We start from the raw sequence: 26,377 nt of genomic DNA, 5'->3' as shown, positions 1-26,377 counted from the left end.
CAGCAATAAAAAGTTTATACTCTATCTTGGGGACCATGTACCCCAAGGTGGTGTATGGGGAAGATATCACAGAGCTGAATTTCAAACAGCCAAATGCGGTGGGACAGTGGGTTAGACAGTGGCAAGAGGTTTCTTTAGTCTGTAGACCAGGCAATGAGTTCAGGAAGCCATGAGTTCAGGCAGAGATGATGAAAACTCGGTCTAGGGCTTCATAGTTTAGAATATTTGCATAGGAGGCCCGTTGCTAGCATGCCAATAGAAAAGTCATGTGTGTGTTTGTGTGTGTGCACGTGCATTTGTGTGTAGAGGTTTGAATATACATAAACTTATATAACTTTATAAAGATAGATAAAAATGAAATTTACATATACAACTTTTATATCACCTATCTGGACATAATATGGAGAGAATAAAAGAAGGAAGAAAGGAAGGGAGGGAGAAAGGAAGAAAAGAGAAAGGAAGGAAAAATACTGTATCTATAATAAACAAAAAAGAGAAAGTAAAGTTTGCCATCTAGGAAAAGAGCTTAAAGGGCTTCAAGTGAGACCAAGCCGCTCCCTTGGGTGCTATAAAGGTTTGGTAACTTATAACATAGGCCTAGGGTGTGTGTGTATGTGTGTGTGTTGGTGGGGGGGGGGAGGAGAGGGTTATGAAAAAGAATAATGGAGAAAAAGAATAAATGCAGTATAATTTTTAAGACTTTGAATACCACAAATGAGTCACAATTTGGAATTTCACTTTCTCTTCCAATATTTTCCACATAATTAGCCCATTCATATACACAAAAAGAACACATGGAATATTCCAAAATGACACAGGACTCACTCCGAGCACTGAAGCGGGATGCTGAGACTTGCCTCCCGTACCATCCCTGGAGCAGGGATGAAGATCCTGGCCTGTGCATTCAGCTGGTGATGAGACAAGGCACAGGGCACTGCCACCTCCTTTTATAATGTTTCCCATATCTTTTCTTCCCTGTAAATTACACATGCCAGGCCTTTGCCAAGGGAGATAATGCTGCTCCCATGTGAATTGGATACTCAGTGCCCTGCATGCCTGAGTGTGTCAAGGCTAAACAGGTCTATTGTTCTTAAACAATGTTGCCAGAGAATTGTCTCCTTGTGCAGAATGATGCTGAAGAGATAAAAATATCTTTCATTTCTGTAGTGCGTTGCATCTTACAGTGTGTTCCACATTTTGCAAACTATATATAGGCTCAATTCATTACCCACCCCCATAAAATACAGCCAGAGCACTGGCAGGCACATGCCAGATGTTTGACAATGGTTTAATAACAGAGTAAAGAACAAGTTAAATTGGACTCGGAAAACAGGAAATGGGATGTGGGGCACTAGGTAAAACTATGCCCTTAATCCTACATTATGTATTGAGTGCCTACTGCCTACCAGGGTAAGAGCCCGGCGCCATGGGACTTGGAGAGGCACAACTCCTACCCTCAGGGGGCCGCCAGGATATCCAGGAGGGTGCACAATCAGATAGATGCTATGGTCCAGTCTGATTCATGTTAAAATCGAGTTAAAATACAAGGCGCCATGGTCCTTACTGCCTTTCAAGGGAGGTGTTTACCATTAGCCACCCTGGCATCAGCTTCCCCTCAGTTTCCTAAAAGGCTTGCATCCGATAGAATTATGGAGTGTATGTTGGAGAAAAGCTGTTCTGGAGCTCAGAATCCAGGTTGGGGGCGGAGCATGGTTCTGGGGGAAATAAAGAAAGAAGAGAAATCACAAGTTGAGCAAGTTGGGGAAAGACCGAGGGCACTCAGAGTAGAATGAAAATCAAACAGTTTGGGGAAAATACATGACCAATGAGACCAGAGGAGTCTGTGCAGATTCCAGGCTCATCGCTAGTGTTCCTGGTGGGGGGGGGGGGATCAGTCACTGGCAAAAATCTGCCCTAAAGCCGAAGTCACTGAGTCACTGGGGAAGCGCTTCCAAATCTTTCCAGGCTGAGAGCTGTGGCTTCTGGAAAACAGACAATAGGATTTTAGGACTGGGGGGGATCCCAGGGAAGTACTGTTTTATTTCATAGATGAAGAAAGATACGCCCAGGTTTATTAAGTGGTTACAAAAGGTAGCAGTTCTCAGGCCAGAACCCGGGTCCAAAGGCTCACCCTGACCCCTCACTCAGGCCCGGCCTTGGGTGAATCAGTGGTGCAGTCTGGCCCTGCCCTTTGGGGGATGCTTCTGAAAGCTGACAACCTGGTTCTTGGGGGCCTTTCTGCAGGACTGCAGAGAGACTGGCCACAGTGCACAGGGATTAAGGTCTTATAACCCACCTACGCAGATGTGAGCAAGAAATTTGGTTCAGATAAATGAAAAAGAAATAGCTTAGAAGATTGTGACTGCCCAGGTCAGACAGGCTGCCATCCAGGGAGAACCTCTGAAGCCCATTTGGTCTCTGGAAGTATACGTAACTTCCGGCCCTTATTAACTTATCCAAGATGGGAGAGTCAGGTTACCCTGAACTCCCAGGAGGGGCCTGTTCAAAACGTGTTTAAATCCCTGAACAAGGAGGTTTTCACCAGCACTGGCAGGTTCTAAGAAAAACAAAAAGGAATGTGGTTTATAATGTATCTGTGCAAAAAATATTGCCAAGAGGCATTAAACAGGAAATTCTCCGCTCATAATGACTGTCCCTCTCATAAAACTGCCTCTCCCTCTCCTTCGTGCTATACAGGGGCCCTGGTGAACACAGGAAGATGAGGGCACATGAGCATTGCAGGAGAGCAAGGGAGCAAGCAGGACAGTGGAAACTCTAGCTGAAGGTTGGGGCCCTGTGCTGCATCTCGACCCTGCAGCTTCCTGTAAGGCCTCAGGCAAGTGGGCCCAGAAGGATTCCACTAGAAAGGATTCCAACTGACAGATGACCCTCCAGGGTAACATCTGTCTTGTTAAAAAGCCAATGAGAAGGTTCATAATTTTTTGCCATGTATGCACCTGTGTACGCTTCGCCCCAACTAGAGGGCAAACTTTCCAAGAACAGGAGTTCACATATTCATTCCACACATCTTCATGAAGTACCCAAAACAGGCCTTTGCACAAATCGAGGGAATAATAAATATTACAGACATTGGATGAACAGCCAGGAGGAAAGTCACTGGAAAGTGGTGATGAGTCAGGGTCTGAACTCCCACCGGCTCAGGACGCTGGACAGCGGTGCCCGGACACCCCTGTACCTGGGCCCAGAGCCTCCTGCCTCACTCTTTGTTCCTGACCTCAGGAAACAGCGGGGTACTCTTGCTGCCCAGAGACCAGGGCTTGGAAGCTGTCCGGAGGAGACTTGCACTCCTGAAACTTCTTGGCCGGGGAGCAGCAGACTCCGGAGCCAGCCCCCATTCTTGGGAGGGAGATCTCGTTCCTACCCGCTGGGCTGGGGGTTCGAAGGACACAACACCTGGCCCTGAAGGCCTGGAGGGGGCGGGAACTGATTAAGGCGGCCACGGGCTCTGCGCCAGGTGAAGAAACTCTAGAGAGGATGCCACCTGCTGGCGAGGGGCCGCGGCTCGCGCGGTGGGCGCAACGGAGACCCGGAGCCTGGATGGGCAGAGAACAAGAATTCGGGCAGTTTTCCAAGTGGCCGGTTTTCTGCTGTCTCTTCAGGGTCGCCACCTCCCCGGGTCGAGCCCAGAGATCCGGTTCTCCGCGCGGCGCGCTCCGGACGCCGAGGTTCCCAGCGGGGGCGGCGGGCGTCCTCCCCCGGCCCCCTCCCCTCGCGGCGCTTCGAGGTCTAAGCCTCCGCGCTTCTCCATCAGGTGGAGCCGTGCTGCTCGCCGCCTCCCTCCTCCGCTCCCTCTTCGCCGCGAACTGCGCGCAGGCACCTTACAGCGCCAGGAGGTTAACCGAGACCCCGGAGGAGGTGAGGCCAAGGATCAGCCCAGGCGGAGATGGCGGGGCCGCCGTCGGGGCTGGCGCCAGAGCCCGGCCGGCTGTGGGTCCTGCAGGTATCGCTGTGGTTCTCGCTGCCCCACGTGGTGGCTGCCGAAGACTGCCCTGATTTTTCCGGCACTTGGGCTTGAAAGGCCTCCTGGTCCTTTTAGAGGCAGGCAGCTCACCACTTAATCCAAGCTTTTTTCCTTTCTGCCGGAGACCAGAGGCTGCGGGGCGGGGGTGGGGGTGGGGGGGCTGGAGGGGGGAAGGAGAGGGGGATGGAGAAGGGAACAGGCCTAGCTGGCTGGGGGGTGGAGGGGGTGGGGGATCGGAGCCAGATTGAGAGTCAGGAGGCCAATCTCGGGACCGTGGGGCGAGGGAAGCCAGGTCCTTCCAACCTCGGACTCCCCCCACCCCTCTTCTCCTGACCAAGAGTGAGTGTGTGTAGTTTGAAGGCACCTGTAGGTGGGCCTGATTTTGGTGGGTTGCACAAGTCGTGACCCTGGCCTCTTGATCCTGGTTTGTAGTATTTCCCTCTGGGGCTGAATTAAGCAAGTTTGGTCCCAGGCCACTTAGGAATTAGCAATCAGAATTAACAACAGTTTAAAGGGTAAATGTCAGTTAAAACATCAAATGTTGCTTTGTAAGGCACAATCTACATTCTTTAATTATTAGTCTTATTCACAGCAAGGTTGGCTTTAGGAATGACCCCCAGACCTGAAATTTCTTCCCACCCCTATAGATTCAATTGGAAAGCTCCTACTAAAGTATATTTTCACTCTTGATATGTTATTTGACATGTTATTTAGAATTATTATTCATCTTTTGCACGTGTTTCTGATTTGTCTCTTCTATTTCATTACGTTGTCTATTATAGCAAGTCCCTGGACTAAGGTAGTGCTGACACTTTGCTTCTGTGCCTTGTTTGCTAATTTAGCTGATGGGGTGCCTCTTTTGGGTCCTCTTAGTTTCTGTTGCTCAGCATTGCTTATTTTCCCCCAAAAGTTTGCTTACAAATTTCCCTTTGATGTGTTTAACAGCCTCTAAGGGGTGCAGTTAAATAAACTATTAAGAATAGAAAAGTCAACAGGGCAGACACCTACTAATTTGTAGATCTTTGATGTCAACAACCAGGTGTAAGCTCTGATAGCACACATGTGCCCCTTCTCTCTTTCTTGTTCATAAATACTAAGGGATGTGTTTTTTAAAGTTAAGATCCACATGGAAACTTGGAATGTACCTTGCAATCAGCAAAGTCCCCAAAATATGTAATACTGTTGGAAGAAAAGCTAAGAGTTTCCCAAAACACCTCCCCAAGGTCCAGTGACTGATGAAAGTAATGATTGATTTTATAATTGCATGCCACAAATCGAGTGAGCATCTTTCATTTCCCTCTCCTTACTCATTACGTCCCCTTCTTCTGCATAATGCTGTATATTTTTATATGTTGCTCTGTAACTATCCTTACAGTTTGTATCTTATGTGTGTACTCTGCTTCCACACTAAATTATGAGCTCCTGAAGTCATGGACAGCGCCTGCAGTTTTATTTTCCCCAATGCCCTGCTTATACCAGGCATATCTAAATGTCTCTCAAATAAATAGACCTAGATAAATTTGCTTTGATATCCGGGAGGAAATAGAGTTTGATTTGAGTGTGAGTTTCATGACAGGTGAAAGACCTGAAGGTTCTTAGGAGGCAGTTGCCTGTGACCTTGGCCTCTCCTTCGCGGTAGGATTCACAGCACCTCTTGGAGAAAAGACACGCTCAGAGTGATGGGGTGCTCCTTAGAGGAGAGACTCCAAATGCAAAGCCAGCCTGCTCCCCTATCCTTAGTAGGAAATGCACAAACCAGGATAATAATAATAACAAATGGGTATGTGTCATAAATCTACCTTTTCCTACCTTTTCCTAGTTCCTTCATTTTGTTTTCTAGGAGTATGGCAAAGCAAAACCAAGGTGCAAACGTTCCCAGCTTATTACTTAGCCCCCTCCTAGGAAAGTCTCAAAAATTCAAAGCATGCTTATCTTTTCCCCAACTCCGAGACTCCTGCTGCACATACTGGCCAAGTCTTTCCTGGGGAAAGATGTACCCCCCCTTGCCTCTTGCTTTTCCCCATCCAGCCCAGTTTCCAGTCCCCCGTGCAAAGGCAAGGCAAGCATATTGTAGTATGGGTACGTGCATCCAGCCATCCTTCACTCCTTTAAACAACATTATGTCCTGTGGACAAAAAGTCACACCTCCGCTCCCTGTTCAAGATGTCTTTTGGTCAATAATGGTGGCAAAAGCTGAATTTCCCCCTATGTAGGGGGAAAAAAAGAAGGAAAGAAAGAACAGAGCCTCCCCTGCACCACCGCCACCCTCCGTTTTGCATAGATCGCCTTTCACCAAGTATTTCCTCTTTAATTATGACCTGTTTCCCCTCCCTCTCCCTCCGCCCCAGCTTCAGTGAAAGAAGCCCTTCTGTCACTCGTCACTCGCTCCCTGGCTCGCTCGCGCGCTGGCTGTGGGAGGAGCCGCCGGAGGAAGCTGTGTGCCTGGGATGCCGAGCGCCAGAGGATGGAGCTGCTCCGAGAGGGGACATCGCTGACAAACCCGGCTTCCCGAGGCGGCTAGAAACAGGCGACTTGCCTCGGCTGGCTGCGGATCCCCTGAGGCACGGAGCCCGAGGCCACCCGGAGGGACCGACGGACAGACAGATGGTCGGCGCGAACCCGGGAGGACCGCGGCGGAGGCAGGGCACCACGAGCCGCCGAGCAGAAGAAACTCACCGCGAACCCAAGTTGCCCCGCCGGCTTCCCCTCGGCGCGCGGAGGAATGAGACCTTTCCAGCTCGACCTGCTGTTCGTCTGCTTCTTCCTCTTCAGCCAAGGTAGGACCCGTGCGCCGCTGGAGTTGCAAAAAAAGTCGGCGGGGTTGTCAGGGCGCGCGAGGCTGCGGGCAGGAATGTGGGCAGGGTTCGGAAACTCGAACTGATGGATGCGTCTCCCGGTGCCCGGCCGAGAGGCACTGGCATTGCCTCTTTGCCTTTGAAAATGCAACAGAATGGTACTGTTTATTTTCCTTTGGAAGGCAGGGATACCGGAGGGGAGGGTGACTTTCTCCCCTCACTTGTCAACATCCAGCTCAAACTCCCCAATGCAAATGAGTTCTTTATGCTCCCGGTATGTTAATTAGGCGGCATCGTTGTGGCTGTGCGGCTCTGAACTTCTGGGCGCCTCCTCTCCTCCAGACGCAGGTTGGAGAAGAGGGCCGGGAGGGAGAGCTTTGTTTACGTGGCTATTTCAGCACGAATGAGGTCGAGCTGGCACGGGTGTATTCGGAAGGGAATGCGTGTGGAGGGGTCTGCGATGACAGAATGGACCGTGGGGTGATGTGCAATGTTTGGGAAAAGCTTCTCAAGAGTTTCATTGAATGTAATCGGCTTCTCTGAATACGACTGCATTCTGAGTCCTACACAGCACTGGATTTCAGGGCATACAATGAAATTCCACCCGTGATGCTGACTGCTTCCTTTCTGCAGCTTAGCAGGGGCAGAGAAGCTGGTGGACTCTCCGAAAAGAACTTGGCCACCTCGGGCTCCCTGCCCCTGGGAGCCTTGGGGCCCGTGGGGGTGGAGGGCAGGGAGGGCCATTGGGGAGATGGATGGCCAGTGCCCGCAGAGCCGGTGGCATCCGAGTCACCTGTGGAATTGAGTTTGAGGGACAAGTCAGTCGGTTCCTTCCCCCGCTTCTGGAATGCCGGCGCTGTCCCTGCCATCTGAGGCGGCATTTGTGCCAGCCAGCACAGCTCTGGGAGGAACAGGCCTCTCAGAAAAATCCACAACAGAGCACGTCCATCTGTTGATTAAATGAAGGGTAAAAGTTTTTGAGAAAGCACAGCACCGCCATGGGTGGCTGGCTTTGCAAGCAAACAGCATGTCTCCCTTTCTTCCCCTGTCAGGGAGAAGCCAGATGAGAGCAGAAACCCACACCTCCTTCCCCAGCTCCTCAGCTGCTACTTGTGGTCACTGCAGATTTTCCCGCTGTCAAACTTTGCTTCTGACCTTCCTCATTTAACCTGGGGGCCCTTCCCACACCCGAGTATGCGTGCATCCCTGCTTGTATGTAATTCTAATGTACGCACACACACACACACACACACACACACACACACACACACTCACGTATTCGTGTGGTTTTGTGCCTCTCACCAGGGCTCCCTACAGCAGCAGGAAGATAAATTGCCTTCCCCAGAGTTTTTGGGCTGAATGAATAAGAACTATCTCAGAACACTGGTATAGAAACATTTGGGTTCTATTACCGTCTTGTGAGATGACCCTCTTTGTTGGATGTGTGTGCGCTTGCCTATGGGTCACACCTACACTGACACACATGCTCACTCTCATCCTCCTTTGCCTCTTACCAATTCATTCACTCAGGGAGTTACGCGTAGAATCCCTAAATAGAGGATCCAACCGTCCCTCCCCCCTACACCCAGGTTCATGGAACCAGTGCACGTTTTACTCTCTCCCTTGTTTATGTTCTTAGAAGCTTGAGCCGAGACTCCTGTCTAGATTGACACAAGAAGCCTATAGGTGTCTAAGTGCCTCTCTGGCTGTCGGAATCATCACAGTGTGCAACTTCTACTGTGCTTATTCCTTTCTCAGTACAGAGCTGTTTCTTGATTGCCTCATATAAATCTTTAACTATTTACCTATGGAGGTTAGATGCTCTGCTTCTTCTATCCTAAGCCCCAAGAGCACTAGGAAGGAACCACAGCATCACGCAGTTCAGAGTTCCTTGTTGTTCCTGAGTTTTCTGAGCTTGGCCAGCTGTGCCCACCCTGCTAAATGGTAGATGCATAGTCGACGGGACTCCAAAACAAGTCTAAAGAAAGACAAGGAGACCAAAGTGGACGTAGCCAATCAGAATCCCCTACATCACCGGACATTGTAGGGTAGGTTCCTTGAGTAGATGGTGTCTCGCTGCAGGAATTAAGGGTCAAGCGGGACAATGTTTAATGGACTTCACTGGAATAGAATACCTTTTGACTTGATCCCGGGGCATTGATTTGAATGTGGATGAGTACTGTGAATTCCCCAGAGGATTCCATTTGACCCTCTACACATATATGCTTAATTCGTATACTGTGCCCAACTCCTGCCTGGTACCATATGTGTATCGAGCTATCAGATAGAGAGGATGCACTTTCAACAGGTCACGAGAGGACTAGCCCACAGGCTTTAGGTGGCCCCGCTCTCTCATCCCCCGTCTGCCGTTGCACCCCACCTGACACCCCCTCTGAGCCACCCGTCTGATCCCACCTCCCGCGTGCCCTTCCTCCGGGGATGCTTTCCAAGGAAATGTGCAGAGGCTCAGGGATGGCCCTCCACTCGGAGAAAACAAATGCCCAGGGCTCTTTTGGGGGCCTTCTCTGGCCCTCTAGTGACACATTCATCTGCTGTCCGACGCCTCTCACGGCGGGAAACTGCATGTCATTTTGAAGTCGCTGGAAACACAGTTCTCATGCCTCCCATACAGAGGGGCTGCTCCCAACAGCGCTCCGAAGACTTTAAAAGCGAAACATTTAGGTAAACTCTTAACGTAAGTCATCTCAATCACCCTTTCTCTTCTAAGTTGTTAAATATTTATTCACCTTTCCTTTGTTTTCATTCCCCTTCAGAGAGTAAAATTAAGGTATAATTAATGTTAGTGATATGCTGTATCCCTTATCTTGTAAACTTTGGGCGTTTCATATAGGTTGAGATTAAATATGTATTGATCGTTCTTAAGGTGGCAGTAGAAAGGCCAAATGGCATTCCTCCGCTCCCGCCGTGGCCAGTGTCCCCGGGCCTGGCTCCCCACAAGGACGTGGAGAGCTGCCGGCGTGCGCTGTTTGTGGGTTTCTCTCTTGCCGGGGATGCCTCTTCCCCAGCTGTCGGGACGGCGTGCTCTGTACAGAGAGGGATAATGTCACAGCACGCTTGGCCTCCTGCAGGGAAGAGGCATGTTCTGCGCCTGGGTGAAAAAGAATCTATCCTCTTGTCATCCATACACTTAGAACTTGCTGTGTTTTTCCCTTGCCCATTTCGGTTTGCCCACAACGATTTCCTTCTGTGCCCCCCTTCATCTTCAAGACCCGCGCCATCCAGCCTGCACAGCCACGTCTTAAGTTGCTTTGGGGGGATGATGTTCTAGCAGGACAGAGGGTGCCCTGCTTCCTGTCAGATCTCTGGTTCTGAGACAGTTCGGGGAGTGTGCAGTGGTACAATCTCGGTGCCTCCTATTCGGCCGCTCCTAGGAAAGGTGTCCTCTTCTCCACTCTCTGACGTTTTGCTCTAGCATCCCAGAGTGTCCTGTCCTGCCTAGTAACCTTGTGGGCCTGAAAGTTCCGATTCTAGAGAGTCCAGCTCCCTTGTTGGCTTTACATATGCACCACACTGCTCTGAACATGTTGGGGTGAGAGTGAAAATTTGCATTTACCTGTCAATGGCATCCCTGAGTTGAGGATTAATCCGGGGTGTCATCTCCCTGTTGGGAAGAATCTAAGCCACTTGCTCTCCTAACTTGCTGGCAGGAATCACCAAGAGGGGCTGTCAGATGGCCATCAGAGGGGCAGAGGTTCTTGGTGACACAAATCTCCAAGGGAACAGGAGAGCATCAAGCAGACAGAGGGTAAGATGGAGTGTGAGTGGAGAGAGGTAGCCAGGGGGAAGGGGACCTGGGTGGGTGACAGGAAGCATGGGAAGGGATCAGCAAGGGCAAGAGGCTTCAACTTGCAAGAAACTCCCTTGGGGAGGGCAGGGAGGGGTCTCAGAAAACAGCACGAGCACAGCCGAGGCAGCCAGAAGTATGGAGGGGATCCGAGGGGGGTTACAGGCTGAGAAGGTATTGGAAAAGGAAATTGGGAGTGAACGGCAACTTTGGAAACATTTATCCTTCCCCAGAAATATCACAGAACAAAAGATAGAGCAAGTAATAAGTGTGAGACTTCCCCCACCGGCAACCCATGTGATCTGATGGCTTGTCTAGAGGGGGAAGAATCACTTTTTTTGTCCTGGAAGGTCAGTGCACAGCTGCTAAGGGTGTGGGACCCCTTCTTTCACAGATCGCCGGGGTGAGGAGAGCTGGGACGAGGAGAGCTGGGACGTGTCTGTTGGGCTGGGGGTGGCCACTGTGTCTGCTGCCCAGCAGGGAGCTGTCAGTTGCCAGCCAGACCTATAGAGGAGGGAGGAGATATGTCCCAGGGGGAGAGGGGTGTGTGGTGGGGTCAGGGCCTCCCCGCTGCGCTCAGAGGATCCCACAGAGCCTCCCTCTTGGGTTACAAAAGGCAGATCTCGCTTGGAACATGGCAGCAGTGAGCTAGGCATGCTACCAAGGGGCAGCAGCTCCGCCTGGGGTGCCAGTGTTGGTAGGCTCCTTCCAAGCCCTGATAGGAGCCAGGGCCAGTGGGGACCTGCGGAGTAGGGCATTAGGCCTGAAGATGCAATTTTTCTTTTTTGTTCAGCCCGGTGGGGGTGACTCAGGAGGCATTATATTGCAGACCCAAAAAAGCCCATGAGTAATCCTGAGCAAATTCAAGAGATTTCAACAGCAAAATAATAACAATACTAATGATTCCTTTGATTTGCAGAGTACTTTTCTTCCAAGGAGATAAAAAGATAAACTGTTTTGGAAACACGAAGAGGGAAAGAAAATTGCCTGTGATGGAGGGTTGGGGAGGAGGCCAGGAGCATTCATTTCAGGGCCTCCATGTAATTGGGGGTGGGGACAGTTACACAGCCTTAGGCACCATTTCTCGGCTACAGCCCTTATCCTTGTAAGCTGTTGAGATGACTTCTGGGTGTAAAACCAGTGCAGGCTTTTTTAATCAGGGTCAACCTAGAAATAACGGGGTGCCGAATTCCTTCCCCCCACCCCAGGAACAGGGCCGTTCTAATTCAGCAGTGGAGGGGGTCAGGGAGACCATGAGCTTGCTGGAATCCACCCTTGGAGTCTCACCACGGCACCGATCCTGACCTTCATGGTGGTTCTCGCAGCAGAGCGATTGGGGCCCCAGTCTTCCCTCAAGGTCAGTGGACTGTCCAACATTCATGGTGCAGGGTCTGGCTGTAGCTGCTGCCCTGGGGATGTCTGTGCCCGCCGGTTTCATATCCCATCACTTGTAGTCACAGGGAGCGGGGAGCAAAGCCTGCCAGCATCCTGTGCCAGGTTGTGATAGCTTTGCCCGGTATTCCAAATGGAGTGGGATTTTATTTCTAGCTAGGGGAAGGATGCAGCGTCTACTGCATTGAGACGGTACAGCTCTGTATGTCATCGTGGGTCAGTTTCTGTTCCCCAGGGGAAAGCCAGAATCCAGTAAGGTCGGCCCGTCAAATAGGAATATAGATATGCCTTATGGGTCATTAGAATACTTCTGTCACATTCACGCAAAGGATGCTGTGTCCTGCTCTCTGCTGAGCTTGAAGAGTATACCCAACCCACGCAGTTGCCATAGACTAGGGATCTCCACCCCACATTAACCTTAACTTTCATTAACTTTCTACTTCTAACCCACTGAAAGAGCTAGGGATCAAATATGGCGCTTTTTTTTTTTCCGTCCTCTCCCAATGGTAAAAATGAGTATTCTGGCTGTATACTTCTAGAAGTCAGTAAATGTCAACATTAGGTAAGTGTTTCCTTTGTGTAGTTGCAAGTTAGCATGAGCTGCTTGGAAACAGATGTTTTCCCTAAGCATACAATGTTTCCGTGAGGACACAGGCCATACCGCTATGAGGATTAAATAAATGTCAGCTTCCCCTGGGCACGTTGGTAACAAGTTAAAGCCACGGAAACAGTGGCCAGCATGAGTGACTCCTGCTCGTTGCAGAGTTATTGTGTTGCAGCCCTGGCTGGGGCACGGAGCCTGAGAGACGGATACTCGTCCTCTCCTGGCTGAAATCAAGGCAGGGAGTAGCCAAATGTAGACACCTCCCGACACGCCGTGGGGAGGTCTCTCCTGGCAGCCAAGAAGCCGTACCGTGCCCACTTTCAAGCCTCCTCCCATCCGTGAACCCCCTCTCCACACACATGCGTGCCTGCCCGCACGCACGCACGCACATACCACTTACTGCTACAGTGTAGCGATATCCAGAACTTAGAACAAATCGGCCATTTTCCTCAAATGCAGGAGGAGCTTTTCCCCTAATCTTCCACCTGGTGTTGGTGGCCTTCTGAGCAAAGTGACAGAGATTTGCCTGAGGTTGTTTTTCGATCATTGAAACCAACGCTGCCATGGCATGCACGTGTCCTCATTAAAAGGAGGTGTGCCCATCAGGCTGGATTATCTTAGGTGGTCTGCTTGCTTGGCCTGTGTTCACCGGACAATTGTTGCAAGTTCACGTTCTTTCTAACTAGTGCCTAGAAGACAGGAATTTGAAATCTGACACTGACAGCTGCAGCAGTGACAACCAAACATCATTTTCGCCTTTCCACACTCTTCCCCAGGGGCTCCAGAGGGTCTGCGTCTCAGAGGGCCACATTTCTTACTCCTTCCTTTGTGATTAAGTAGCATTTTCTGACACCAGAGCTCAGCCTGTCCACTCAGCCAGCCCTCACTGGGGGCCTCCTACGTGGTGAACACACTGTGCCAGGGACTTTTGATGAAAAGATGACTGAGGCTGTGTTTCTGCCCCAGGGGAGCTCTCAGGCTAGTCAAGGAGCAAACAGTCGGACTTGTCGTTACAATTCAACAGCTCAGAGTAGTCAGAGTGTGCTGAGAGCATCAGGAATCGCTGAAGGTATTGAGAAGGGCTGTGCAGAGGAGGTGACTTGATCGTAAAAGGTGTCTAGAGTTCTCCCGATGATGCAAAGAAAGATGGTCCCAGATGGTACCTCAGATATGTGCACAGGTCAGAAGGCGGGACAGGATGTCAGGGTTCAGAAGCAGTAGTTTGTTTGGGGGCTAGACTTCTGGGTGTTGAGGAAGCTTGTGAATGGTCGTGGGTACCATGCTAAATGTTTTGAGGATGGATCATCAGAATTAAGTCTATTCTTTAGAAACATCGTTAGTAGCTTATGGGTCTGTAATGCTCTCTATACCATGGGTTCAATGGACGAAAAAAAAAAAAGAGAGAGACAGATCAACATGTTATTTATTCTTGGTATTCCCTGTGTTGCACATGGGGCTTAAAAAATGTGGAATTGAGTGGAAATAGCCTCACTCATCTTCCTACGTAGTAGTGTGTATAGGGATGGAAAGTGGACAGGACCACGGAGAACACAGAAGCAGGGATGGCCGAGTACATGCAGGACTGTTAGTCGGATGGAGTGCTCTGAGGAATGGGAGTTTCCAGTTTCTGGGGCCCCTGGAAGGCTAGGCAGAGGTGGAGGAAACCTAACATTGAGGACGAATGGTAAATCAGAAAGGCAGATGGGGGCAAGGATGAGACAAGCAAGAGGTGCCTGGGGACGTTCTGCTGAGGACTTCTTTCCTGTTCTCAGGAGGAAGCTAAGCTACCCTGGCTCTGGGGGAAACAAGGTTACAAGCTAACTGATTTTACTCGGAAATGCTTACAAGTCTCCAGCACCCAGTAACCTTTCATTTAAGAGCAGAGAACATCATCAGATCACATGCTCCACACTCTGGCCCGCTCTCTTCAGGAGATGGCGGGGCTGGTGGGACAAGCTCAGGGGTGAAGCCAAACCCTGCACTGGCGTGCAGGAGGAAGACAGTGACATCCCCAAGACTGTCCACAGCTAACCCTACTGTCGAAGGCTGGCTGGGTAGATGGCCTGCCATTGCTGCAAGGCTATGAGTGGAATTCGGGCCATCGAGAATGGAAGAGTCGAGATGGACAACAAGGTCCTACTGTACAGCACAGGGAACTTTAGTCAATATCCTGGGTTAAACCATAATGGAAGAGAATATAATAAAGAACATATATCTATGTATACTTGATTCACTTTGTTGTACAGCAGAAATTAACACAACATTGTAAATCAACTATACTTCAATAAAAAAATAATAATAAAGTGAGTCTCCTAAAAAAAATAAATAATGATAATGGAAGAGTCAGATTGGAAGGTAGCCTAGATAACATCGAAATTCTCTCCAATTCCAAGATTTCCTAAATATTATCTATTAACAACAAGCTATTTATTTTGGATAATACACTCTTCTACCATCCTCTATCATCTAGAAAGTAGATGATGGGTTATAGATCTCTTTGTCTAGCTCATTTTCTTGCAGGTGCCAGACAGATTCTTTGGGTTGTTGTTGGTGGCAGCAGCGGTAGCAATGATTATGGTATCAGAATGATGATGATGATATTTAGCGTTTGTGTAAAGCTTCCCGCGTTGCACATGGCTTTCCACGAGCGCTGCTTCGTTCGTCACTGTGATAACAGTGAGAGGCGGCCACTGTCACCATCAGGCCCTCAGAAAGGTTCCTTTGCTGACCGCGCTCACTCCCCGTCGGGCTCACTGCACTGTCGAGAAGCCTCAGTGCTTCTCAAGAGGCTGGCGGATCCGCATCAGCAGCGCTGACAAACGCATGAGAGGATCCTAAGCTGGGGCCTGAGATGAGCCACGTTCTTAGAACTTGTGCAAATCCTCAGTGTCTAGGCACAGGCGAGGGCTTCAGGGGGTGTCCCCTATGAAAACTGGGGAGTTGACCTCTGAACTGTGACCCCACATTGCAGCTCTGTCTCTTTTTGATCGACTCCAGACTCTGCCTGAGCCGGTCCCTTCCTCTGTCCAGCCTTCAGCTTTAACTCGAAGGCCCGAGGTTTCCAGGCCCCTCCACCTGGGGAAATGACAGGCCAGCCTTTTGGGCTGAATGGCAATCAAGGAGCTGCTGCTTGGGTAGCTCCTTTCGTAGCTGTTCTGACAAAAACAAAAACAACCCAAAAAAGCCAGGGGCTATTCTTAACTGGTTGATTAAAATCTCCGTTTCTTTTATCGCCCTGGTGCCTAGCACCCTAGTCAGCATATGGGAGGCTATGAATAAATATCGACTATTGGAATAAAATGTGGGGAAAAATGAAAGAAAAGAACACGGTGCCTCGGATCCCCCCGCATCACCACACACCACAGCAGAGGCTGAGACGCGCCCCCCCACTGGAGGACGGAGGAAAGACCTTGATGGTTTAAAGTGTGGTCGTGCCCTGTAGGAAGATGTTCCTCTCCCACCAAGACCTTGAATGACCATCGGGTCACCAGGAACTCTGACGAGAGAAACACCCTCTGGCAGCCACCCACTCCTCCCAAGAAACAGTCGGGCCTTCTGTTCTTTAATGCGTGTCAGTTCCCATCTCTGTCAGTCACCTGCACATGTCACAGGTGATGCAGCTCCGGTGCAGCATGACAGGCCATCTGTCACCCTCGGCAATGCTGGGAGCTATGACAGCTTCAGAGTGACACCGGGCCCAGCTGGCTCATCAGGCAGGTGTTCAGGGGACAGAGACTTAGAGCTCTCTCCCGGGGACCCATCCCGGTGCCGCACAAGGAGTGACGGCCCCCCTTCCCTGCCTGCCTACCCTCATCCCAGAGGAAGAGCACCTGCCAATTAATCTCCCAGTGGCTTTGTTCTCCACGTCCTACGACCCGCACTTTTCTGTGCCCGCTTAAGGATGCTGGGGTCTACCCCACGTTCACGGGGAGTCCCATTTCTTCGGGGAGCTAGACTCTGAAGCCTCCTTCTTGCATAAGACACTGCGCCCTTGTGATGGGGCCTGGGGAGACCGGGCCTGTGTTTGTCTTGGGACCATATCGGTCAAGAGCTGGCAGAGCAGAACGTTGTGGGATCTGAAACGGGGTGAGCCCTGCAGTTCCTACATCTGCCTGACGGTGGCAGCAGCAGCGCTTGCAAAGCCCAAGAATGAGCTGAAAGCAGGAGGCCCAGGGCTGCCTCTTAGTACCAGGAAGAGAGTCAGGGTGCCCAGGCAACGGAGCTGGGGCAGCTGAGGGCGGGCAGAGGGCCTGGAAGGGAAGAGCAGGCCTTCCGAAGGGCAGCAGCTCCCCAAGGAGGCTCACTTCCTTTCTCCTCTTTCTGATGGATGTGAGGGCAGAGTGTTAAGCGGGACGCCTATGTAGAGCGGCAAGAGGTATGTGGACACATTTCAAAATGTTGGAGGGGCTTGGAAGAGCTACAGAGAGAGGGGCTAGAGAGCCCCCGCTAGCGGTGTCGCTGTCTGCGGTGATGTCTGTCCTGAGGGTGATGGATGGGTTAGTCCTCCCAGGAGGGCGGCTGGCAGCCAGGAACCCCACTTCTCCCCGGGGAACCCACTGCCCCTCCCAGGTGTTTGCCCCTTTAATGATCTGGGAGCCAGTATTTCTGCTGCTGCGCCCCTCTGCTGCTGAAAAAGCCAAACAGACATGCTCAAATTAGTCCTCATAATCCCTGATCTCGCGGGCCGGCTCGAGAGGAGCTACTCTGTTTTCACCTGTGGACAGAAACAGGCACCCTTTAAAAATTGCCATGTGCCACGGCTGCTCGTTTGAAAGTGTGTCTCTCCAGGCAGGGTAACCGAATCCTGACACAGACACGGCTAGCTGATGCCCTGCGCTCTGTCGGAGGGAAAGGGAGGAGTCCTCTTGGCCCCAAGAACACCTTACCTCTTCCTTTATCTTCTAGGGGGTGGTAGCTGCCTTATTCACCTTTTGAGAATTCCAAGCGGGTTGGACCTCTGCCCGGGGTCGATCCACGGGTGGCATAAGCTAATATAGTGAGATGTGGGATGAAGGAAGGGTGAGGCGTCACTGGAGCATCCCTCTTGCCTTCTCTGTGTGGCCTGAGGGGCCGGTAGAACTGGCTGTTTATGTTGTCTGAAATCATCAGACATTGTGTGACTGTCCATTAGGTTTTGGTTGCCAGTGGGATTTTATATGAGGTTTTGCTCAAGCCAGAGCGGCCTCCCACACCTGAGTCACCACCACTGTCCCTTGCTGCTTGCTCAGGAGTGTGGAGACTCACTGTCTGTCTTCCTAGGGGTGGGGGAGGGCGCGGAGGAGTTGGGAGGACATAGGATGCTCTGTCCATACTACTAACAGGCCCGCTGGTACATGGCAGGTAATACCTTGAGTATCTCATATCAGAAAAGAAAACTGTTGGCATAAGGTTTACAAAACCTTGCTTGAAACTGCAGATGTGATGCTAACACAGGTCAGAGAGGAAAATTAGAGCTGCATGATTTGAGAATTTGCTAAAAATAATAGAGATAGCTCTCTTCCCCACATAAAAAGATGTTATAGCAAGGTGGTATGTATGTGCCCTTTGTCCCCTGCCTTCCTGGCCCCCTGATTTGGCCACCTGCTCCCCTTTCTCCTTTTACAAACACGACCCTCCCTCTGGGATCCTTCAGTAGAGAGGGGAAATGGTGAGAACAGAGAAGAAGCAAAACTTCTAATAGTCTCATTGTGTTTCTCTTTCTACCACTAACACCTGCGGTTGTTGAGCTGGAACCAGCCATGGGGAGGCACTGTTGAGGCCTATGGCCAGGTCCTTTGCTGAGCTTGCCTGCATTTGCCTATTTAATCCTCACAGCAACCTGATAAAGCCAGGACTGTCATACCCATTAGCAGATGAAAACGACTGAGGCTTAGATTCCATAATTTGCCCGAAGGTCGCACCCCAGACAAGCATGGAACCACCATTGAAACACTCGGATGAAGACCCACGTCCTTTGCCGCCCATCCCTTCAGGAAGAATTCTGGTCCCACTAGTCCCTTATAAGCCACAGAAAGCCCTGGCCGGGCCTGTGGTCCTCCTCGTCCCTAACTTGTAGGGCTTGGGGAAAAGAGCTGGTAAAAATGGAAGAAATCGTCTCCCCTTATGCAAAAGCACAAGTAAGAATTTGAGAAGCTTTGCTCCATGGCGGGTGCCACTTTTGACCTCCACAACCCATCTCCAATTCAGCTTAACATTTTGAAAACCAAGTGCTGATTTCTTAACAGGAATCCATCACCACCTAACTTTTCTTCAGTGGATTAGAAAAAATGTGAAACCCCATTCTGCTTAGGGAGAGGTTAGTCTGCTGTTAGCCGTGCACTGTGAGAACAGAGCTACTTGACGGGAAGAGGCACTCAGGACATCAAAACCCTCCTTTTTGTCAAGTCTAGAAGAGTAGAAATGTCAGAAGACCACATGGTTCTGAAATGATTAATACTGATCGTTAGGAAGAAGTAGAAAAGACTCTTGAAAAGCAGGGGAGTCCAAATGCCGTTCAGACTTCGACTCTCCTCACTTTGGATCCAGCAGGTACATCTTATCTTGTGTCAGAAATTATTTCTGAATATGGCATGTACCTACCAAGACCATGCTTGAAATCACAATATTGGTTTCAGATAGACACTTAAGATAAACTAGCAAAACATGAAAGTTCTTCGAAGTTTTCAAAGCTCCTTTAAATCGAATCAGAGGAATACAGAGGAAGAATGCCAGGCAGGTAGATCTCCACATGAAAGACGGAAACCTCCTTCTTATTCCACAGCCCAAGCCCTTCAGTGGAACACACGGATCACATCAGCAGTGCACTGTCAGCTGTCGCCAGGGCTCCAAATCCACGTGGATGCCCGTTTCTCTGGGCATGAGCTTTGCCTTGGTTTTTCTCTTCATCAGACCAGGGCAGAGGTACTCACAGATAGAAATCTATTCTTTATAGGTAAAAGCAGCTGAATGCTGAGCTGATCAGAATCAAGAAATACCATCGAGAGAAACAGATTACTTTCCTCCCCTTTTCTCCTGCGAATAATAATAGAATATCTACATTCCCCTCTTATTATCAACGGATATCCACTTTCTAAAATCCGTACCCCTGAATTCCTGCTAAGGAAAATAAAAATATTTACACTGCTGTATTTTTAAGAGAAATTCTTCTTACATTGTCAACGTCTTAGTCTGACGTCTGAGTCTTAGTCTGAGTCTTCTTATGTTATGTTTTCCACCTTAAATGTTTACATAGGCATGGCAGGGCTGTTTACATCTTTCTTAAGGGCTGTTGCAACCATATGAACTGAAAAAAGTATTTTCAAATCCAAGTATGACTATCCTTTACACCGAACAGTTTTGCTACTTTTGTTGAGTAGGGTTCAGAGGATTTGAGTGTCCATGAGGCACCAGTGGGAGTGGGGCGTGGAGGTCACAATGTTCCTCTCAATAAATACTGAGATGTTTTAAAGGAACAGCTTCACGGACACTTGTCTGTCTGGTGGTGCGTTTTCTGGCATGGGACTCACCTGCATCCACTCTATCCCCGGCCCCCCCAACCTCACCTCCATGTGAATCTTGCTTATATTAGCTTAGGCTGTACAAGGGGTCTTGGGAGTGGTTTTTAACCAGAGGAAGTAAGGTGACTCATGGGAGCTGCCTCTAAGCGTTTTATATCACATTATCTTAGGATGACTTACCCGGTGAGAATGGACCCAGGAATCTCCATGAGTCCTGAGCTAGGAAACCAGACAAGCACCAAGGCCAAGAACATACAATTGAGAACGTGGTGGCTCTGCCCACCCATCACTGCGAAGAGCTCTGAGGATCACTCCTTTCCGGGTGACTCTCAGCCCTGATCCCCTCAGGGAGCCCGGGAGAGCCACGTGAGGGTCTGTGCTGACAGGAGAGAACGTAGCATAGGACGGCCATAGGTTTTCTTCCACCTGCACTTCAGAATGTTTAAGTCAGGGCTGTATACCAGAGATGCTCATGTCCATAAAGGATGGATTTTCTGGGTCCAGATTCCGCACGTATAAAATAAGGCACCCCAAGAATTCTTGTTATGTTTTTTTTTAAAAAAATCTTCAAGGTCAATACAACCACAGACATTGATATTTGCCTCATTGTGAACTGGGATCTGCTAGCTGCTTGTGGTCATTTCATTTTTCAATTCGTAAAAAAAGATGTTCTCATCACTGGGCCTCTGGGCCTCCTTCTTCAACCCAAATCACCCATAGGAAACCAAATGCAGGAGCTGATGACTATGGTGATGGGAGGAGAGAGAGAGGTGGGGCCGGTGCCGGATTTGAAGGCACCCTCAGCGCCCCCAGGCGTTTACATAGAACGTTATGGTTTCAGATCCCTTTGACATGTATTATGGTCAACTCTCACCCTCACTTTAAAAAATAAGGAAAATGAGTCAGTCGGGTTCAGTGGCTTCTCTCAGGTCACACAGGTAGTCAGTGTGAAAGTGAAGGTGGAAACCAAATCCAAGCCCAGAAGTTCTTCCACTCTCCCTCCTCCATGCCCCCCATGCTGGGTTCCTGCCTCCAAGGAGCATGTCCTCAGAGGGCGCTTGGCAGACTGGGCCCTGGGGGTTATTTCCTGCATCATCACGTGGATTGGGACGGGGTCAGTGTGTCCACGGAGAGGCAGGAGAGCAACTTGTGCAGGGAGCTCGGCAAAGATCCTGGGAAAGGAGCGATGGCTGCTTCCAGCTGAGGCACATGGGTCTCTGTGCAGAAGCTGTGGGGAAATTGCTCTTGACTGGGGCTCTCTCTTGTAAATGAGGCATAATAAGGGGACTTAGTAGCTCCAGTATAGTGAGGACTTCACCGTGCCTGGAAGCTTCTCCCAGGGCACCTGCCATGAGTCTGTCCAACTGTCAATAGAGGAGGACCTTGTTGGGGTCCAGAGCACCCTCCACACCCCCTCATCCTCCGAGCATGTGACACCAGCTCTAGACTAGAGGCCTGGGGTCCATTCCCTCTGTCTCGTGTCTGTGGCATGGCTCTGGGTGTGGCCTTCCTATGTAAAAGGGAACCAGGCTTCCTCTCCCACGTGCCTCCCAGAAGTGTTACTTATTGAGGAGTGCTTTGAATCGTTACGAAGCGTGCTAAGCAGAGGGGAGGTATTCGTCACCCTCTGGTTTAGCGTTTCCAGACGTGGTGAGCTGGTGCCCAAAGTCAGGACAGGTCTGCTTGGATCCTCATTCTCTTTTCAAGGCAGGACAGTGTGTGGCTTTCTGGGGGAGCAGGTGAGGCCAGGCAACCTTTCTCAACAGAGTTCATCAGGAGAATTAAGCTCAAAAGGCCTAAAAGACATCCATTGTATTCATGAATTAATTGTTCCCTCTGCAGCTAAAAGGGTTCTAGGTATGTGCTATGCTTGGGAGAAGGGAAAACAATACTCATATTGTTTTCTGGTTTTCCTGGTTCAGAAGAGGAACCCCAGTTGAGAAAGAGTGGACGGGGCTATATTAGTTTCCTATGACTGGTATGCAAATTACCACCGACTTTAGTGGCTTAAAACAGCAGGAATGTGTCCTATTACATTTCTGGAGGCCAGAAGTCTAAAATGAGTCTTCTGGGCTGAGGTCAAGGTGTGGACAGGGCTGGTTCTTTCTGGAGGCTCTAGGGGAAATCTTTTCCTCGCCTTTTCTGGCGTCCAGAGGCAGGCCGCCTGCATCCCTTGGTTAGCGGCTGCTTGCCTGCCTCTCTCTGACCTCTTGCCTCTGTCACCACGTCTACTGCGACTGAATCTGAGCCTCCCACCTCTCTCTTATAAGGTTGCTTGTGATTGTATCAAGCCCACCCAGATAATTCAGGAGAATCTCCCCATCTCAGCATCTCGTAACTGAATCACATCTACAAGGCGCTTTTTGCCTTGTAAGGTGACCTATTCCAGGATTAGGACAAGACATCTCTGGGGGGTTCATTATCCTTCCCACCTCAGGGACCAAAGTCAAAATTGGAGCTGGGTGGCCCCTCTTTTTCAGGAAAATGTAGGCATTCCCATCCTGCCTCTCTGTGTGAGAAATCTGTGCCTCAGTCTCCCTATCCATAAATTAGAGAGAACTGTCTCCCACCCCGTTTATATTGATCAAGGACCTTGGGATTATCAAGTAAAAAGTGCTTACTGTGGGACGGCTGCTGTAATACCCTACTATGACTTGGTATAAATTATGCCCACGTCAATCAGTGGAGCTACTACTAGATGCAACGTTCCTCTGGTCCCATGGAGGAGAGATTAGGGGAGCATCTATCAGAGTCTATAGTTAAACCTCACTAAATGATTCTTAATAGTGATTTACTTTGACTGCATTAGCACGGAGTATGGGAACGCTCCTTGCAAATATCATATAGCCTGGCCTCCTCCTGTCTTTGGAGTCATTGAAATGGAACGGAGATAAACAGCAATAGTGTAAAACAAAGGACACATGGACACTGGGTTTTTCTACGTGGACTCGCTGTAGTAGATCTTTCTCTCCTGGCCTCTGCGTCTGGCTGAGTCTCTGGCTGGGCATGAGGCACAGGCAGTGGGCATAAGTATGTGGCAGTGAACATGGGTTTGGAGGCTCAGGGATGAGTATGTGTGTCCTTCCACGTGCCCAAGCAAAGCAGAGGGTCTGTTATGATTGCATTAGACACCACTTTGGATCGTGTAGGTCTTGAGGTTCCATTAGCATGCTGTAAAGGCTTCGGGAGGTCTCCCTCAGGTTAGCCATGGAAGGAATTTGGAAGCTTAGCCCTTCTTGCCCACCTCGCCACCAGGGGCCGTAAGACTCCATAGAAGACCTGGGGGCCGTTGGCCCCTTGCCTTGGTGCACGGCAAGGGCTGGAGTGGCCAACCCTTTCCTGGGCCAGCTCCCAGGCCTCCAGGATGCAACATGGGAGGCCCCAGATGGGCCTCTGAGCTGGCCGCCACCCCACACTCACTCTGAAATCCCCCCCAGCTCTACCCCGGGAGCCCAGGGAGAGACTCCATCAGCAGGCGATGATAGCATCTTCAGATAGGTTTACAAAACGTTCAACCCTGGGAGAGCCTGAGTCCAGGAAAGGTTATGTTGCTGCTAAACTGTCCCAAGGGGAGCATCACAATCAGCTTTAACCCCGGGGCTCCGGGGAATTAGAGGAGAGACAAGCCCTGGGAATGATTATAATCCCACCATGCAGCGCTCCCCCTATTTATTTCTTCATATGGATGAATTTGTATATATTTGCATTTTGTTCTATCTGATAATATGCATTGAATTCAAATTGAAATGACTTGAATAGATTTGAATATTAATGAGGCGTTTAAAGGCTGCCATCCCTGGCAAAGTCCCCTGGCAAGGGAGCCTGTGGTGCAGGAGCTCAGCCATCTCCTCGGGCACCCGCCCCACCAGACACCAGCACCGTAGCCCAGGGCAGGGGAGGGCCGCCCTCGGGAAGGAGGGAGGTGCCCCCCGGCACCAAGCTAGGAGCCCGCTCCACTGAGGGGGTGCGTTGAAAACAGCCCCCAGAGTGGGTTCGGCTTCTCGTCAGACATCCAGACACATGGTTTTAGCAAGGTCATGAAGGGCAGGAGGTTTTCCCACATGAAGAAAAGCCTACTGCCTTTTCGTCCTAGAACTGGGGGGGTGAGGGGCAGAGTCGTGTTGCAACCAGACAGGTCCAGGTGAGGGTAGCTCTTCCTCAGGGACCCATCCAGGTGCTGTGCTTTCTTCTGCCCTGGGTCCTGGAGCTCAAGCACATGTAACACCTCCTGGTTATTTTCTACAGGATGATGACAGTTTGCCCATGTGTTCTCAGTGGGCCTGAGGGCTGTCCGTTCTTCTCGAGGCTCTGGTAGGAAATCACTAGATACTGGTCACTGCACCCTGCCTGGACCTTGGGTTAACCTCCAAGAAGAAATACGATAGAAAGGCTGTGAACATAAGAACACCCCGTCTGGGGCTCACTGGCCATCTTTCTTCTCTTTGTCTAGACATTTGGGTAGCAGTTTGTCCTAAAAGGTGTCCTGTGGTTCCAGGCTTCAAATATTTAACCCTCAGCATCAGAATTTGTAGCCCCATCATGTAAGAACGGCATTTTCTGGCAATTTGAATTGGGTTAATGGTTGTCTGTTGTATAGAGTATTAGGGATTAACATTTCTAAGTGATCCCCAAATTATTTGATTTTGTCCTAACTCAATCTTGGCTGGTTCCAAGTTTAAGCCCATAGCACCCATTCTAGTGGCTAATTGTGAGAGCAGGTAACAATGAGAATATACTTGGGAGTCATTTAGTTTCCTATTCCATGAGTTCTCATGTATACCCCATTTTCACTTCTAATTCAACAATCTGAAAACTAAAGTCATTGTATCCCCTGTTGTGGTCCTAATCTCAGTGAAGGCTACCCCCATATTCCCAGTACCTTGTTCTGAAACCCAAGTTATCACCAGCCTCTTTCTTCATCTCCCACAGCCAATCAGCTCTCTTACCATAACACATTTTCTCTGCACCGTCTCTATTTTCTCTTCTATTGCCCAACTTGTTCTCATCCTTTTCTCCCAAAGTATTAGAGCATCCTCACAAGTTCCTCACTTTTTGTTCCGAAGTCATCCTTCACCGTCGTCATTCTTCACTACTTGTAGCTTCCTAAGATACAAGTCAGATTTACTCTTACCCATCTCAGCAAGTCCACTGGTTACCTGTAAACTGAGCCCCACACCTCCCCCTGGAATCTGAGTCTACACCATCAGCCCACACTGAAAGTGCTATATAATCTGGCACCAGCTGTCTTCCTAGCATCATCGTCTCTCCATTTCTCCTTGCTCTCCTAGCTTTAGCCAAAAAAAAAAAGGAAAAAGAAATGATGTTCCCTGGATGTACCATGCCTTCATGTCTTGGCATATGCTATTCCCTCAGCCTAAATATTCTTTCCTCATCATTTATTAAAATACTCTTCCTGTTTCAAGGCTCAGCTCAAACCTCACCTCTCGCATGAAGTCATTTCCTGTTTGCAGCTTAGAGACTGCGCTTTCTCTGTCCTCCCCCGACAATGATGTAAATATCCTGTAGTATCAGGTGATCGATCCTGTCCAGACTGCTGCTTACTCAATATCTCACCAACTCAATGGCAAGTCCCACAAGGAGAGAAACTCTAATGTTTTAACATTTTTCGTATCATCTGATCATCTGTGACCATCAACAAATAGTTAATGAGTGAGTACATGAAATGAATGAGTGTAAAAGATACACTGTTGTCTAGAGCTTGTCCAGTTCTCTGCAGCATCCCGTTCGGCCCTTGCCCCATCCAGCATCTAATTGTCCTGAAAAGACACTGATGTTTATTAAGCGCTTGCTACACAGGCCAGGTGCTTCTCATGATCTCATTTGATTCTCCACAAAAACACTGAGATGAAAAGATCCTTCGTTCCATTTTGCAGGTGAGGAAACTGAGTCTCAATGAGTCTAAGAAATTTGCGACGGGTCATACCTCCCATGTAATAAAGCCAGAACGGAGGAAGCTCAAACCTTCTGCTTCCCCATCCAGTGTTCTTGGCACTACCCCAAAGCTGCCTCTATAGGCAGGCAGAGCAGCCCGATTCTCGGCTTCCCCAGTCTCTGGGTCAGGCTTCAGTGCTCTGGGAGAATGAGTTTCCCTCAAATCAATCCTGGATGCAGTTATTATTTTATAGGGATGTTGTAAGTTGATAAGGTAGCTGTTATATGTTAATAACTACTGTAATGTTGTTCTTAAGGCCTATTACTTGTGCTGGTTTGTATTTTAATGTGTGCAAAGGTGATTACAACTTTAATATGAATGTTAAACAGATTAGCTGATTTATATGTAAA

The 26,377-nt window shown here is 49.6% G+C and overlaps 1 protein-coding gene across 2 annotated transcripts in view; it reads left to right on the top strand.

The window, feature by feature from the left end:
* Positions 1–6,704: 6,704 nt before the first annotated feature.
* KIRREL3 (kirre like nephrin family adhesion molecule 3) overlaps positions 6,705–26,377 on the top strand; it is a gene marked incomplete at its 5' end in the record, with an annotated part of 539,825 nt that continues 520,152 nt past the window's right edge. For both annotated transcript variants that reach the window (XM_079930152.1, XM_079930151.1), the window contains one exon: positions 6,705–6,759. In XM_079930152.1, coding sequence (XP_079786278.1) covers positions 6,705–6,759 — 55 coding nt within the window. The remainder of the gene's footprint in view (positions 6,760–26,377) is intronic.

The sequence above is a fragment of the Stenella coeruleoalba genome, assembly GCF_951394435.1.
Source record: "Stenella coeruleoalba genome assembly, chromosome: 8".
Lineage (NCBI taxonomy): Eukaryota > Metazoa > Chordata > Mammalia > Artiodactyla > Delphinidae > Stenella > Stenella coeruleoalba.
Note: the sequence above shows the minus strand (reverse complement) of the source record. Positions and strands in the feature narration are given on the sequence as shown.